At 34.0% G+C, this 16,084-nt stretch overlaps 1 protein-coding gene across 3 annotated transcripts in view; it reads left to right on the forward strand.

Moving 5' to 3' along the window:
- Positions 1-16,084, forward strand: part of Grik2 (glutamate ionotropic receptor kainate type subunit 2) — a 664,662-nt gene that overhangs the window by 240,749 nt on the left and 407,829 nt on the right. For all 3 annotated transcript variants that reach the window (XM_015499657.2, XM_015499664.2, XM_015499670.2), the window contains one exon: positions 11,629-11,810. In XM_015499657.2, coding sequence (XP_015355143.1) covers positions 11,629-11,810 — 182 coding nt within the window. The remainder of the gene's footprint in view (positions 1-11,628; positions 11,811-16,084) is intronic.

The raw sequence follows: 16,084 nt of genomic DNA on the forward strand, positions 1-16,084 counted from the left end.
GGAAAGGTCTATAATTTTAAATTGGGTGGTCAATGTAGATAAAAGAATAATCCATGTGGATAATCAAATAGGAGCATCCAGGAAAAAAGATGTACTCCAAAGCAGGCGCTAAACAAATGGAGTTCCCAGCAGCTTATTGGGAAGGCTGTGATAGGAGCAGAGAGTACAGCTTAGGATATATTCATTGGGGATCCTGATGACATCCTAGTGAAGATATGTTGGGGAAAGCAGTTGGATATAGGAGTCTAGAGATTCAGTAGTGTCTGGGCTGGAATATTCATTTGGTATTAAAGTCGTGAAACTGGGTGACATCTAGCACAGAAATGAGTTTAAGAAAAATGTCTGGAAGATATAAAGAAAGGATCTGTAAGGAAAGAAGAAAACCAAGAACATGAGTTACCCTGGAATTCAGGTGAAGAAATTATATCAAAGAAGCAGGAAATAATATTCTGATTGTTCAAGTAAAAATGAAGGCTGAAACCTGACCATAGTATTTAGCAACCTGTAAGGTCACTAATAATTTCAACAAGAGCAGTGTGCGCAGAGTGTTGGAGACACAGTCTGATTAGAATGAGGTTTAATGAGAATGTGAGGTTCTGTGGGATGAATATTTGTATCCCAGAAACTTATTTATGGAAAATCTTGCCTCATTGTGATGTTGTTTAGATGTGGGTCCATTGAAATTTACTTAGGTCATGAGGGTGGTACCCATTATATAATAGAATCAGCATCCTTATGAAAATAGGCCAGGGAGCTATCTCATCCCCTTCAGCCATGTGCAGTCTTCTCTTGGAACTGAGACCAATTAATTCTGATTTAACAACTAATTTGAGTAGTATCCTAACGTTTAGCTTAATTCTTCCTGCTACCCTCTAACTCCTGCTTCTGTACTTCTATTAGAGCCTTTCCAGAAGTTGTATAGCTGGCCTAGGATCTCTAACCCATAACCCTAATTCCTTTTGTTACCCTACCCAATGTGTCAATATATCTCATGGCTGAGGTCTGGTTATGAATCTACCAGGACCCTATGCAAGATGTCTGGTGTTGGTTTTGCCATTGTCTCAACCTCTTAAACAAGTATGCATGCCTACCCCACTCTCCTGTTCACTTCTGCTATAAACTACTTCCGAGTTCTCACAATTTACCTTGCATGCTCTATTGCAAATTTGTCCTGTGTTGACAACTTTGTACTTTTAGATTTTACAAGAAGTTGTAATGCAGATGACATAAGTATATATGGGTGTTAAGTGTCCTGGTCTTATTAACTTTGACCTTTGAATACTATGATAACTATAGCTAATGAACTTTGAATGACAACTCAATGATTTTCACTCTTATTTATTGATTTCCATTAGCTAATAAAATGTTAACAATTTTCTGAATACCTCTGATTTTAGGTACTCATTTAATGCTAACTAGCTGGCATATCAAAGAGTTCCACATCGAATAACAAGGAATTGCTGAATATTAGTTATGATAGAGGCTATGCAGTCATTTATTGTTTGAAAAGAGTTTAGGAGATTCAGACCCCTCTCATTTATTAAAACTGAAAAACTAAGTTAGTTTATTTATTAGAAAATGATGCATATTTGAAAAGTTATATAAATTGTAAATGACAATCAGAAAAGTAAAATAAAAATATTCAAGACAATAAAAAATGAGAGAAAATATAAAATTTTAAAATCTAAGAATATTTTGAAATAGATACTTTAAAATAAGTAAGGTTTATGCTTAAAATATAGACTAGGTTTCACATTTGTATAACAAGCAGCAAATGTAATAGTTATTCTGCCCAAACCCATAGGTGGATAAAAGTCAACCTGCAGCACAATTTAATTGCCATTGTCATTGTTGGGGACTAAAAAGTATTTTGGAAACAACTAAAAAATTAAATTGCCCTCTGAGAATTCAAACTGTGAAGTCAACACATAATGAATGATAATGACAAGTTGCCAAGCTACCTTAAAAGACATGGAATGCCTTACAGGTAAGCAATATTTGATTATATCCTGCCTGAAGGCACAAGCATAATTCATAGAATAAGTCCATCAGAAACAGAATAGGTCAGACATTTAATTTTCTTAAAAACAGAGACAAGACTTGTCCAAATATTGTTAATGGGAAATAGATTCTTAGCTTTTACTCCCAAAAGGATCGGCCAGGTTGCACGGTGGATATAAAATTGCCTAGGAAATTTGTAGAAAAACGTTCAGGGTTTAAATCTGGTTTTCTACTTAACAGCCATGGAAATAATATCTGAGAAAATAATATCTGAGATTCAGTGTCTTCATCTCATCTCTGAAAATTGGGGATGACAATATTACTTCTTTATGGAATTTTTGTAGATATAATATAAACCCTCAATAAATCTTATTAATGTTATAGTAATTGAACCAATTTCATTTGTTGTGATTCCATACAAAGTATCAAGCAACCTTCTGATTGTGATACAATTTCTTGTATAGCTTGAGAATTCACTGGCCATGTAACTCAAGAATCACCATGCCTGTAACTACGGTATTTCTTATTATAAATGCATAGATTGGATTTATAGTATTATAGATAAGTCTCACGATTTTCATCAATGTGAGTCCATTTGTTAGCAATGTGGCATGTTTCAGAGGAACCCAAAAAGTCAAGATTAATAACTTTTAAACAAATACTGCCAGTTAAGGAGGCAGGTAAATTATTTTGTGTAAGAAATTCTGTTTACAAAGAAATGATGATAAACAAATAGATACGTGGTAGGACATTAGTAAAAAATCTAGCATGAGGGGGAACATGGAAAGAACTCTCCCTGTTCTCTCACTTATGCTAACAAAGGATAAAACACAAGATCATCTCTTTTGATTTAATATCTTGAATTATTTTATTATTTAATATCTTGAATTATTTTATTATCCCCTAGTTTACCACTCAGATACCTTTTCTTATAAATACCATTCAAGTAATCTTTTGACAGGAATATTTGTTCATATCATTCTCCTTAATTTCTTCAGTGATTCCACATAGGCAGGGAAGTGTAGCTCACTTATAGAACATCCTAGCTTCCATTTCTCAGAGATGGGGCCCAGACAGTAATGTTCATCTCTTAAGGTAAGCCTATGGCCCAGGCTGCAGTTCATTAGATGAAGAGACAGCTGCACCAATTAGATTCTCTTCTAGGATTCTAGAAATGGAAGAAGCAGAGACTAGTTGTTTTCTCCCTGCTATTGGACTTATAATATGTAAACTCAGAAATTAAAAGATTGCCTCTTCCCAAGAACTGAATTCCTAGAGTTGAGTTTTTTGAAACCATATGAATAGTTCTAATAAATTTTCCTTTTCTGAATAAGCAGGATTGTTTATAAAATACTTGTGGCTATGTAGTTCCTTCCCTTAGCACATTCAATCTATCAGGGTGACTTTCTTATGTGATTTTTCACTTTCAACTGAGCCAGCCTCGTCTCCTACCATCTCACAGCTTACCTTGAATCTCTAGCTGTATCAACCAAATAACTCACATGAATTTTTGAGCTTCCTATACTGTCCTGTCATGGTGCTTTGTAATACTGTTTCCTCTTTCTCTAATACCACCCATTCTGACCTTCCTACTAAATGTATGTCCATCCTTAGAAATTCTATCCCAGCCACTTCTACTGTACTTTAGAGATAGCCATATTATTGCACGTGATTCATTATAGAAAAATGATTTGCATATCTCTTTCCCTAATGCCCTATAATCTCATGGTGGCAAATATCTACTCTTTTATATTTTTGCACTTTATGTCTGCAAATAAAATACACAGTAATGGTGGCATGTGTTCTGACAAAGTCATATCTTCCAACCATTCATAAAATAAGGTATATAATATGTATTATAAAGTATATATGTGATGTTATATGTAATATGTATTATTTGTAATATAATATGTATATAAATCACATACATAATACTCTTATATAAAATAATGGTATTTTTTTCTGGAGCAAAAAATGTTAAAATAAAATCTGAGTTCCTAAAAAGTCATATTCTTCTTGCTTTCTCAACAGCACATAGAAGTTCTGATAATTATTGTTAGCCAGGGCACAACTACCTAAAGCTTCTTAAGCTGTTTTGTCAGTGTCAACTTTAAATCATATTTGATGTATTAAGTGGCAGGATAAAACCAATAACAGCAGCATCCTGGGACAGAGCCAAAATAAGAGCTGTGAAGGATCATTTGCTGCTCCATAACTGCACTGACCTGGACACAAGTGGGGATTAAGGGACAGCAGGCTACCTAATCAGCCACTGTCTGGAGAGCTACAGTCGGGTTCTCACAAGCTGAGAGGGCAGTGGGGATGACAGAAGGACAGGTAGCCATCGGAATTGAACAATGAGGTGTGCTGGTCCCACTGGAGTGGGTCAGTCACATGGCCAGGATAGCAAGTGATAAAGTGTGCTTGAGGAAGTATGACAAGTGCTGAGACGGAAGAGGAGGACTGTTCCTGGATTACATACTTCTACATGTTCCCTTTGCCCTAAAAAGGGTCCCTGTTTGATAAAAAAATAACAAGTTTAAATAATTGTTGAATCAAAATGTTTCCAAAGTCTGATCACAAACCAGAGTACAGTCATGCTGTTCAGAGAGTTTCAGAACATTTCTGTGGTGCATGTTTGAGTTGTGTGCATTTATGCACAACATTTATGTTTGTCTCTTCAGAGTCCCTTGAAGGATTCTTTGGTCACTTTTTTCCCTCTACCCACTGATGCCACAGCGATAGGCATCTAACTCCTAGTTCCACCAAATAATCTCGAGGGGGGGGGCACTATATGTGGTCCTTTTCGGAACTTTGACAGAACTTTTGTAGAAAAAATTTCTTTTCATGAGCATGAGATTCTATTGTTCATCTGTGTCATTAAGTAGATAAAGTTACGAGGTAATGAAGGTAACACAGAGGAAAAGAAAACTCAGTAACTAATTTAAACAAGTCTGGGCTTCAACCTGGCAGGCCTTTATTTTTGGTTACAGGAGACAGCTGCTTTTTTTGCTTAATGTAGTGTGAGTTGGGTCTGCACATATTACCAAGAGAGTCCCAATGAATACAACTGCCTGTTCATTAACCTATCCAGCTATTTACCTGCTCTATCTCATTGCAACAGGCAAAAGCCTATGTGCAGCAGTTATATGACTAGGACAAAGAAAAAACAAGTGATAGTATGGATCTAGCACTGGTCATCTTAAGACAAAGCCACTTTCCCTGTCAGTGGTGCCCCCAGTGAGAACAGCACTTGAATCAGTCACTAATGTGCTTATTTTTCCTGTGATTAAGACACAAGCAAATTGTAATGGCAAGAGGCAAGGTAAATGAATTGAAAATGCAACATTAATTTTGTTGGCTTCTCACAAATTGAAGCATTCTGAACAGAAAATTGGCCTTAGCACACACTAAAACTTAGACCCTGAAGCTTTAGAAGCCAAAGGAGTTTGACCTTGGCTTGATCAAAAACACTATTTACTTTTTAATAATGCTTAATGGCTTTTCTCATATCAGTGAAAAAAGAAACATGGATCACACATTTTTGCATTGACTTGAGAAGTAACAGACTTGCAGCCCCTTCCTTCCTTAACACATCTCTGCTGGAATCTCAGGCATGTTCCATAGTTCAGTCCTGACCTTAAGTAGGTGTCCCTCAGAGGTAGTGTAGAGCTCATCTTGTGTATTGGACCTAGCTAGACTCAGCACATGTTAGGAATTGAGCACATTCTATCTACTTCATTCCTATTAAGCCTGCTTCTCCTCCCATCCTGAACCCATAACTTCTGGTTATAGCACAAGACTCAACCCAGTAAGACAGCATCCTATTCTCTGTACTCATCTCTGTACAATTTTCTTTGGATGGAGTGGATGTCTGAAGCCACAGTGATTCATTTGCCCCACTAGGTCTAGAGTATTGCAAGCCACTATCATAAAGTACATTTACTTTGGAACTAACTCTGTGTTGTGTGTTGAGTCAAGTCTAAAGACTCCTTATTATAATGTCTACTCAGTATGGTTCTATTTAGCCACTGTCATGGTATGCAGTCCCGCGTGAAATCCTCTTCTGAATGCTCCTAACTTCTTTGTTTGTACCTTCCTCTCCCCAAAATATCTAGAGCACTATCTTCACTACAAACTTAAACTCCACAGGCCATGATTTACTCCTGGATTTGCAAATATACAAAGACCTTACTAGAGGCTTTTACAATAATATAGTAGCTTGGTTCCATATGTTAGAAGTGATAAGAACTGGTCATTTTCTAAGAATAATTTGAAGGTCTATCTGGTAGGATTTATGAGAAAACAGACATAGTATGTGCTAGAAATAGAGTAATCAAAGATGATAGAAACAATTTTGACCCAAGTAACACGAAAGATAAAATTTGCCATTATTCTTGCTGGGGACAACCCAGGGAGGAGCAGCTTGGGGCACAGAGGTGAAGAGCCAGTTTGGGTATACTATGTTTGTAAAGTAGAGATTCTGGAGTACCAAAGGACTGCCCTCTCATCTGACACCAATAATAAAGTTTAGCAGCCTCTGAGATTACCCTCGTTTCTGACACAAATTTCAATTTCAGGGTTCATAAAGATTACCTCAATTTTGATAACCCTAGAAAGGTTCAGAGTTCTTTGAAAACTGTTATACTCACTGTTACAATCTGTAACAGCAAAAGGATACAGAGAACAATCTGCTTAAGGCATAGGTACAAGGGCAGAGTCCAGGAGAAATCCAGACTCAGAGCTATAAATTGTTCTCTCATTTAGCTATGGCTGAAGTAAGTGAAAGTAGAAAAAGAGTATCTTATTGGCTGAACAGTGCTAACTTCTCCAAGCAATAATGTGGGACAATATGCACAGAGTATTGCCAACCAGGAAAACCTACCTGAACCATGGTATCCAAAGTTATTTTTGCAGCTTGGTCATGTAGGCATGACCCATTGGGCTTACAGTCTCTAGCACCTTCAGAGGTTGAGCTCATACTACTTGGCCCAAAGCTCTTACCACAAACTACATAAACCAGGGTACCTAGTTAAGAAAGACAATCATGCCAGACAAGGCATTCCAAAGACTTAGAGATGAACTACCAGGACACAATAGCAAAAGCCACACCCCTCTTTAGATAAGATTAATTCTGTACTATACAGATGTCAAATAGAAAAGTAAGCTTAGAAATCTAGAGTTCAGGGAAATATTCTTGTCAGAGACAGACATTTGGAGTTGCAGAACGTGGCATGAATTTAAGGTCCTATATTCTAGGTTCTCTACTGAAGTTACATATCTCACTCCCATAAAGGATGGCTGATAAAAATTTGGAATCCAAATTTTTTTTTCAATGCCAACATACAACTCCTATCAAAATCATTTTAATGCTCTTATTATAATATAAACTATTTTAAACTTACATATGTAAATCTATTTTCATAGCATTATTATATTACAAAGTCCATGACTGGAGCACATACACTATTTAGTTTACTTTGAAAGATCTCTGTAGCCCAAATAAGACCTTTTAAGAAAAAGAATTCTTTGAAATACCATAATTTGGCCTGCCAATGAATTATTATCTTTCCTTAGCCAAAATAGAAAGGCTGATGATGAAACATTGAATGCAGAGGAGTCATTTTTTTTCCTGTTGTTATTGCTTATTACACAATGCAAGAATTACACAGACCACATTAACTAAAATGATAAATAGGTCTGGCGATTAAGCCAGGTGGTAACGCTCTAGTTTGTGTAGCTGTTGAAATGGATACCTGGGTATGGGAGGAAACATGGGACTCCCTTCCTGGGGCTAGGGGAGGTTGGGCCTGCTGAAGAGGTGTTGTGATTGATTTCTTTAGAAGAGAGTGCCAGCTGGAGTGTGCATAAATGACTCCTTCTGGATTCTCCTTAAAAGCTAAATTGATGGCAACTTCTGAAAAGAGCAGCTCAGACCTCTATCCTTGTAGCATAAATATAAATCTTGATTTCTGCTACCACTGAAGTAAGAGAATGTAGGAAAAGGTAAAATAATAATGGTAATGTACTCTCAGTGAAGGAATTAGAGAAATAGAATGTAACTCATCTACCAAAATAAGGAGATAATTGCAATGTGGTGCACTTCTTTGTTAGGAGAGATTTTAGGAACCCATCTGTGCAGATTGTTTCTTTTTTATTATCATTACATAAACTAATTACATTAGGGAAAGGGGGGCATTTTAATTAAAAGGCTGTTTTAAAGAGTTATAATTCTACTGTGTCATTAAGTAACCTAATCGAGTGCTGAATTTGTTAAACAGTATTTGTGAAAATGGTTTGCAAATTATTTGTAGTAACCACATTTTCAATAAATAGATTTTTCCCTTTTATTTTTCCATTTTGACCAGATGAATATATGCCAGTAATATATGCCAACCATCTCCATTTTGGGGATACTTATTTTTTTAGAAGAAAACAAAAATATTTCATTTTACAAAGCATGCATATTTGTTTGTGTATGAGAGGTTTTAATTAGGATAATCTCCTCAGAACATGATCAGTTGCAAAGGGAAAACATTGGGGGAGGTGGAATGATGGATAGAGACCCACACAGCTAACATTGTGATCAAAAGACATTGCTGCTGCATAAACTCATTTTTCTTTGAATAAAAACTTCATACACATTAATTATGCTATTTGGATGACATCACTGTCCCACATAAAACAGGTGGGAAACTTTTATTCTTTGGATGTTTTTAATGCATTTTCCATTCTGTTATCCTTTTCCCATTCATCCAATGTATTCTAAATAGTAGAATTCAGAGAGGGATTACTATCTAAATGTTAGGGAATGGAGAAAGCAAAGAATAAAGAACAGAAGTATGGAAAAGTGAGAAAAAAATAACATGCAAAACAGAAATGAAGGCTTAGAGGAGACTAAGTACCTACTGAAGGGGTGGAAACAGGAATTTAAACATCACTATTTTAGTATTCAAACTGGTCTCTAGATTTCTTCTCTTTACTTGAAATGCTGAAACATTCTTATTTGAAAATTGGATGTGAAAAGCATTACAGAAACCACTTTTGTATAAGATATGCCATAGTCAAAGTATAAAGATCAAATAAATACTATTATTTTAATTATTATATTTATTGATGAAATAGTGTCTTCAACTTAGTAAAAATACACAAAATACACATTGAATGAATGAATGAAGACAATATTTCACCCAAATTCTCAAGTAGGACATGGCAGCTCCAACTAACAGCAATGATTTTTAAAAAAATATTTTTGCTCTTCAATATCATTCCCTGGGGAAGCTGGCAAACTGAAATCTGTTCCATTAATGCCAGCAGAAGAGTATATGTGTGAAGAGACTAAGTAAACATTGTACCTGATGGCTCAATGAACTATCCACATGAGCTCTTAAGAAACTTGAAAATACTTGGCAGTATTTATACTTAGGATGAACTCTACAAATACTATTTCTGGATGTCATCCTTAAGAAAATTTCTATTTTTGAGTTAGTTAAGCTTTTTTAATCCAAAACTGCTGGGCTAATCTGTAAGTATATCTCCTCTTCCTTTGGTAACAAATTAATCTCTTAAAATGTTCTCTTAAGTTTTTATTCTATACTTTTTATCTAAATCAGTATCAAAATATCTTCCAAAAACCATTTGGTAGCCAGTAATTTTTTAAAAAATATGTTGTTCTTTGGCTCAAGCTGTAGAGTATACTAGCCTAGCATGTGTTGTCCTGGGTTCAATACCCAGCACTTAAAAATTTTTTTTTTCCCATGTTGACAAATGTAACTACAATGATGAACTATCATTTACTATCTAAGATAAGAAAATTCCTTTTTCAGTGTTTTATATATTAATGTTTTATTTATTAATGTTTTATCCTATTGTAAAAAAGAAATCAAATCCCTGTACAAAGCTCCATAGATTATAGTTTTTTAATTAGCTATACATAGATTTTGAACTGAAATTCAAACCCAATATTCTGGCTATGGTACACTTATTCCACCAAAATTACATTTGACACTTACACAATCTTGTGAGATCAGTAGAAAAGGGGTAGTTTTCTTTACTTTGCTAAGGTTGATATTTGTTCAGTCTACATTTACATGAATATTTTTTAGAATTATAGAATTATAGAATTAATTTCTATAATAGCAGGAAAAATTAAGTCTAATCCAAATTAGCATTTTTTTCAGGAATTTTGGCTTTAGTGCCACTAAATAGTCTTAATTATTGTGGATATTCAAAATTATTTGTAATATGTGCTATATTTATTGATAATTATATTAGCAATAAAACAAATATTTAAAATATTTGTTATTAGTTAAAAACACCGAGAATTAATTTTTATTCTCAAGATCTCATGTGGTCATTTAATACAAAGTAGATTCTTAGTCCTAATAAGGTATGTCTTTATTCATGTTTCCAAATAGAGTTAAGTGACATGTTTACATACATATCCATATACATAAATGGGGGGAATCCAGATTAGCTATTTAAAAATAACTTGTTTTATACTGTCATACTAATAATGATGATGGTACTGTCTTTAGGGAAGGTAGTACTAGACAAGTAGAAATATACAGATGTAATATTCTAAAAAGAAAGATAAACAAAAATTAAGAATAGAAGGAGAAAAGGAAATTGCTTAACTTTGTCCAAGTTACAATAGAATTAAATAATTCATTTTTTTATTTTGAACTATTTTGTAGAGTGGGTCTTACATATCAGTTCTTAAATGTGTTTCATTACTTGAAAATTACATGAAGGAATAAATTCAGTAATCTGTCTCTGTTGTTTTAAAATACATCACAGTTCCATGATCTATTAATGTATCCATTAATTTGATATATTTGAAATTTAATCAGGAGTTAACTTCTCTATGAGAAAGCCTACTTTACCAATGTCTAAAGTTATATTTACGTGTTTGTATTTACATATCTTAAAATATTATATCTAGAAAACAAACAAAAGAATGTCAGTTATATTTTTTTAAATAATTTATTATGATTCAGGTTATTTAGAGCCAGTTTTATTAAGAAAATTTACTTCACTTCTACATATTCACCAGATTGTGTATACATGTGTATTTATCACAGCATTACTTGCAAGTAAGACAAAAAAGAAATAACCAAAGTGTTTAATAAAGGGAATAGCTATATAAGATGTGTGCAAACTGAAGCAGTGTTCATTAAGTCAAACTAGAATTATAGTCACTGACTTACAAGGATCTCTAGGATGTTGTAAAAAACAGTTATTAATATAAAATACAAAATAATACTCTATGTGTGTGTAAGTGCATAGAAATTCTTATAGAAGATTTGAAGCTATTAATAGTGACAACTCAATGGGGGGTGGAATTAGGGTATTGAGGAAAATTTTACTCTAAATCCTTCTATAAATTTAAATTATTTACATTAAATTATAGTTATTTACTTCTTTTATGATTTGAAAAGTACTTTACAGAATTTGTAGCAAAATTAACTGAGGACCTGAAGTTTATTAAAATAGGAATTTCAATGGTTGTACCATGAAATGCACCTGGACATAATTAAGAAAATCATGCATCATAGTTAGTGTTTGGTGATTCTATGGCCCACTCTGATTTGCCTCCAATATTCCTTTTTTCTTTTTTAATTGAAGGTCTCATTCGTTTGCAAGAACTCATCAAAGCTCCGTCAAGATATAATCTTCGACTTAAAATCCGTCAACTGCCTGCTGATACAAAGGATGCAAAACCCTTATTGAAAGAAATGAAGAGAGGCAAAGAATTCCATGTAATCTTTGACTGTAGCCATGAAATGGCAGCAGGCATTTTAAAACAGGTAATTTTGCATTTCTTACATTAAATCCTTAGTCTCCATATACTTGCATTTGAAGTATGAGATTTACAAAAAATACAATGTCATTGTTACAGTCAATTAAAAAACCAGAGAAATCACCTCCATGAAATTTTATAATACAAAGTCAGGAAATTGCTTTTAATTAATTGTCTTAAAGACAAGTAATGTAAACATACGTGCTTATCAAAACAGTTTAAAGTTTTGAGGATATATTCAAATGCCTACAATACTGTTAATTAGATTATTGAATAATGAGATAGATATTTCTGTTTTATACTGAAATGAAGGAATAAACTATTAATGTCAATGATTGAATAACTCATCCATTGTTACCAGAATAGGAAAAAAAAAAGATAAAATAGAGAGATGCCTTATATATTTGATATTATTTCATCATCACCACAACCAAAAGAAATAAGGACTATATCCACTTTATACACAAAATCTGAATCTCATCTCAGAATGAGAAATTTGAATAATGCAAGGAAATAGCAGAGTGGTTAATGTCTCATCTATATTTATTCCAGAATAAAGCTATTCTTACCTAAAAGAACACTTCTAAATTGGTCAAACGAAACAGTTTGGAGCAGTAAGCACCATTTAGACTGCACAGCAAACATGAAAAATTGAAATTATTGTTCATCTATCTCTTGCATGTGAGGGAACTAAAGTTGTGGATTAAAATGGTTAGTAGAAGGCAATGCACTTACTAGGTGGTAGAGTGGGGTTTGAACCTAACTCCTTAGATTTTTCTTTCATGCACCCTGTGGTGACATCACATGGCTTGGAATTAGTCAGCTGTTTTCAGACCTCTCATGCAAAGGATAAAATGTCTGCTGGAGAGTTATACAGATTCAAATGACAAATTATATCCCATTAAATATAACTACTGACAACAAATGCCTATTATAACATGGTTAGTTTATTAAGCAGATGTTTGTATTCCAATATGAATGTTGCTTTCACTGTAGTAAAATATTTAATTTGATTTGAAAATTTGCTCTAGTTTATGTTTGGGTAACAAAGCATATGAGTGATTTTGGTTTTGGTTTAGTAATAAATAAAATGATGCAATAAACTCACCACTAAAATCTAGAGTCAGAATTTATTTTTCACATAATTTCCAAACAATTCTTGTTCACATTTAGAGTATACAAATTTGGAAAGCAGACCTTTCTTGGCTCCCAGAGCACTCTACTATTCCAGCAACAGAACTTTGTCCTCTTTATCTAGACTTCTTACAAATATGTAAAAGATCAGTTATATTTTCTTTGAAGAAGTAACTAACTTATTTTGCTATCTGGAGGATAAACATAGCTTTAACCTTTAATGGAAGAATTGGCCTCCTGCCTTCTGTTGGGTATACCCATTATTTTACATTTATTTTATTATATAAACCTGTTTTGTGTGCAAAATGAAGGCAGAACTAAAATAATATTTAAATATACTCAACAGAAAGAAAGTATAACTCGTCAATGAAAAACAGAACAAAGGTAAAATAAGACTATGAAAGTTGCTGGGCACGGTAGTGCACACCTATAATTCCAGCTGTTTAGGAGGCTGAGGCAGGAGTATGGCAAGTTCAAAGCCAGCCTCAGTAGAAACCAAGACAATTCAGTCAGAGTCTGTCTCTAAAATAAAATACAAAATAAAGCTGGGGATGTGGCTCAGTGCCCCTGAGTTCAATCTCTGGTATCCATCCCCCCCACACACAAAAAAATTCTATGAAAGTTAAGTGCAACTGGAGTGACATTATCATACAACATTTATGCTTCGAAGACCAGTAACACAGGCAGGCCACATGCATGGTGGCATTTTTTTTTTAAACTTACCTCATCACAGAAAGTATTTGTCTCACATTTGAATGTCAGTTATTTTAGAAACCAATTCAAGAAGAAAACAAATACCTTCCTTTTAGTAAACGTGGCAGTACATTCAATAGGAATCTATTTTATGATTTATGCATTTTTTTCTGAGATTCCTTAGCATCAGCTAAGGTTGGAACCTGGAAGATATAATATTTTAGTCAGCTTTTTTGCTGCTGTGACTAAAGGACCCGACCAGACAAGTGTAAAGGAGCAAAGGTTTATTTGGGGTCTCACAATTTCAGAGGTCTCATTCCACTGACAGCAGGCTCCATTCCTTGGGGCCTGAGGTGAGTCAAGACATCATGGTGGAAGAATATGTTGGAGGGAAGCCACTTACCTGGTGATCAGGAAGCAGAAAGAGAGACTCCACTCTTCAGATACAAAATATATACCCCATAGCCACACCCCAATGAACCACTTCCTCCAGCCATCCCACCCCCTGCCTCCAGTTACTACTCAGGTACCTATCAGGGATTCATTTACTGATTAGATTAAGGACACCACCCAATCATTCTTACATTGTCTGACACATGAACTTTTGGAAGATACCACATCTAAACCATAAGAGATAGTATAGGAGTTGAATAGCAGAAATAGATGAGCTGTCAGCTAGTCTGGTCTCATTTAAGAGTAAATGTTAGATGAAGCCAGAAAAAGAGATGGCCTTAATCAAGTTAAACTTGTTGGCTTTTTTGTTTATTTAAATTATCTATTTAAACTAAATGAGCATTACTAAATATCAAGCAACAGTTTGGAGTTTTCTTGTCTGAAAAATTTAAAAGTGAGTGGAGCTTGTGGTTTATTAGATTTTCCTCTGAGGCATGTTGAGTGCACTAATTGGGGCATGCCTCAACAGCAGATGATTCCACCTTTGTCCAGATTTGTCAGAGAATCCCCTAGGGGAGAGTCAAGATGCTCTGAAGTAAAACCTCACAAAGACATCCTATCACAGAGAAAAAAAAAACAGCAATCAGGAAATTCGAAGTCTAGATCAAAAAGTGTGAAATAAAAACCTTTAGACTAGAAAAATGAAAAGCTGATGCAAATAACTACAATAGCAAGAAGTAAAATAAAGTTAAAATAAAGAGATATGTATAGAGACCTGCCCCCTCTTCATTTTAAATCTTGAGCAGTATAAAGTTTGGATATAACCCAAAGAATATGTTGATTGTAAATTATATACCTAGATAACTAAATATGCAATTTTTCATACAATATTTCTAATACTAAATCAGCTTAATTTGGGAGATTTATAATGTTATTTTTATTTTAGAAAAACTAATTGTTGATATTTTTAGGAAAGTGATATATAGAACAACTAATTTTCTGTTGAGGTAATTCATTATTAGTACATAAAAACACACTGATTTTATTTTTTTTAGTGTGTTTTGAGGTATGCATACAATTCATTCAAAAGTAGTAGTGAGACATAATGCTATAAAATTAAAAGAAGATCCAGAGCAAGTTCTTTTGTTATTATTATTATTTTAAACAAATCTTTCAAGACTATATCCCTGTTTTTTGTTTTGTGAGTGAGATTGCAGTAAAGGTACTTAATAAAAAATAACTATCCTCTTCTATTTCTATTATAACTTCTTATAGATCATATATCATAACCCATAACTGATTCTTATTTTCAAGATCAATGGCTGAGAGAAAGTTAATGAAAGCCACAAACAGACCCCAGGTATCCATTTTAAATTTCTTCTCATGGAGATGAAGAAACTTGTGACCAGTGCAGAATACCCATATCAGAAGCTGGCCACCCCTCTTGCCCACCATCTCTTCAATCCCTTTCTACCCCTGTCACCAAAGCACAATTTCCTAAACAGGTTTGAAATGCCAAGGTTTTCAAATTATCAAGGAAAATGAAAATTTTTAGAATTCATAGGTTCTGAAAATGAATCTAACTGTTTGAGAATATAAAATATGTCATTCTATAAAATGACATAGATTTTAAATGTAAAAGAAGAAAATAAAAATGGAATAGATTGGTTTGGAGCACTTAAAATGAAATTGGAAGACCATTATGAATCAGATCTCAGGTACCTTGTCTGCTGAACCTTGGAATTGGGCTTCAAATTCTGGCCAAGATTTGGACTGAGTCAAACTGTAGTTTTCCAAATATTGTTAGGCTCTGTTGAATTTTATTCAACAGATCCCTTCCCTCAGACCAGCCAGAGACTGGGACCTCACCCAATCCCTTTTTTATAAGACAGCTTAACTTTTGCCAGCACTAATCATAATTCCTGACTAAAAACAGATTTAATTTTCCACTCTCTACTCCTTGCAGTTAAAGATATAAATTCAGCTGTAATTTTTTAAAAATCTCAAAGCATTTTTTTTTTTTTTAGGTAGGATAGGTGTGTCCCCAAGGCCTGAAGTCCA

The sequence above is a fragment of the Marmota marmota genome, unplaced genomic scaffold (genome assembly GCF_001458135.2).
Source record: "Marmota marmota marmota unplaced genomic scaffold, marMar, whole genome shotgun sequence".
In the NCBI taxonomy this organism is placed as follows: Eukaryota; Metazoa; Chordata; class Mammalia; order Rodentia; family Sciuridae; genus Marmota; species Marmota marmota.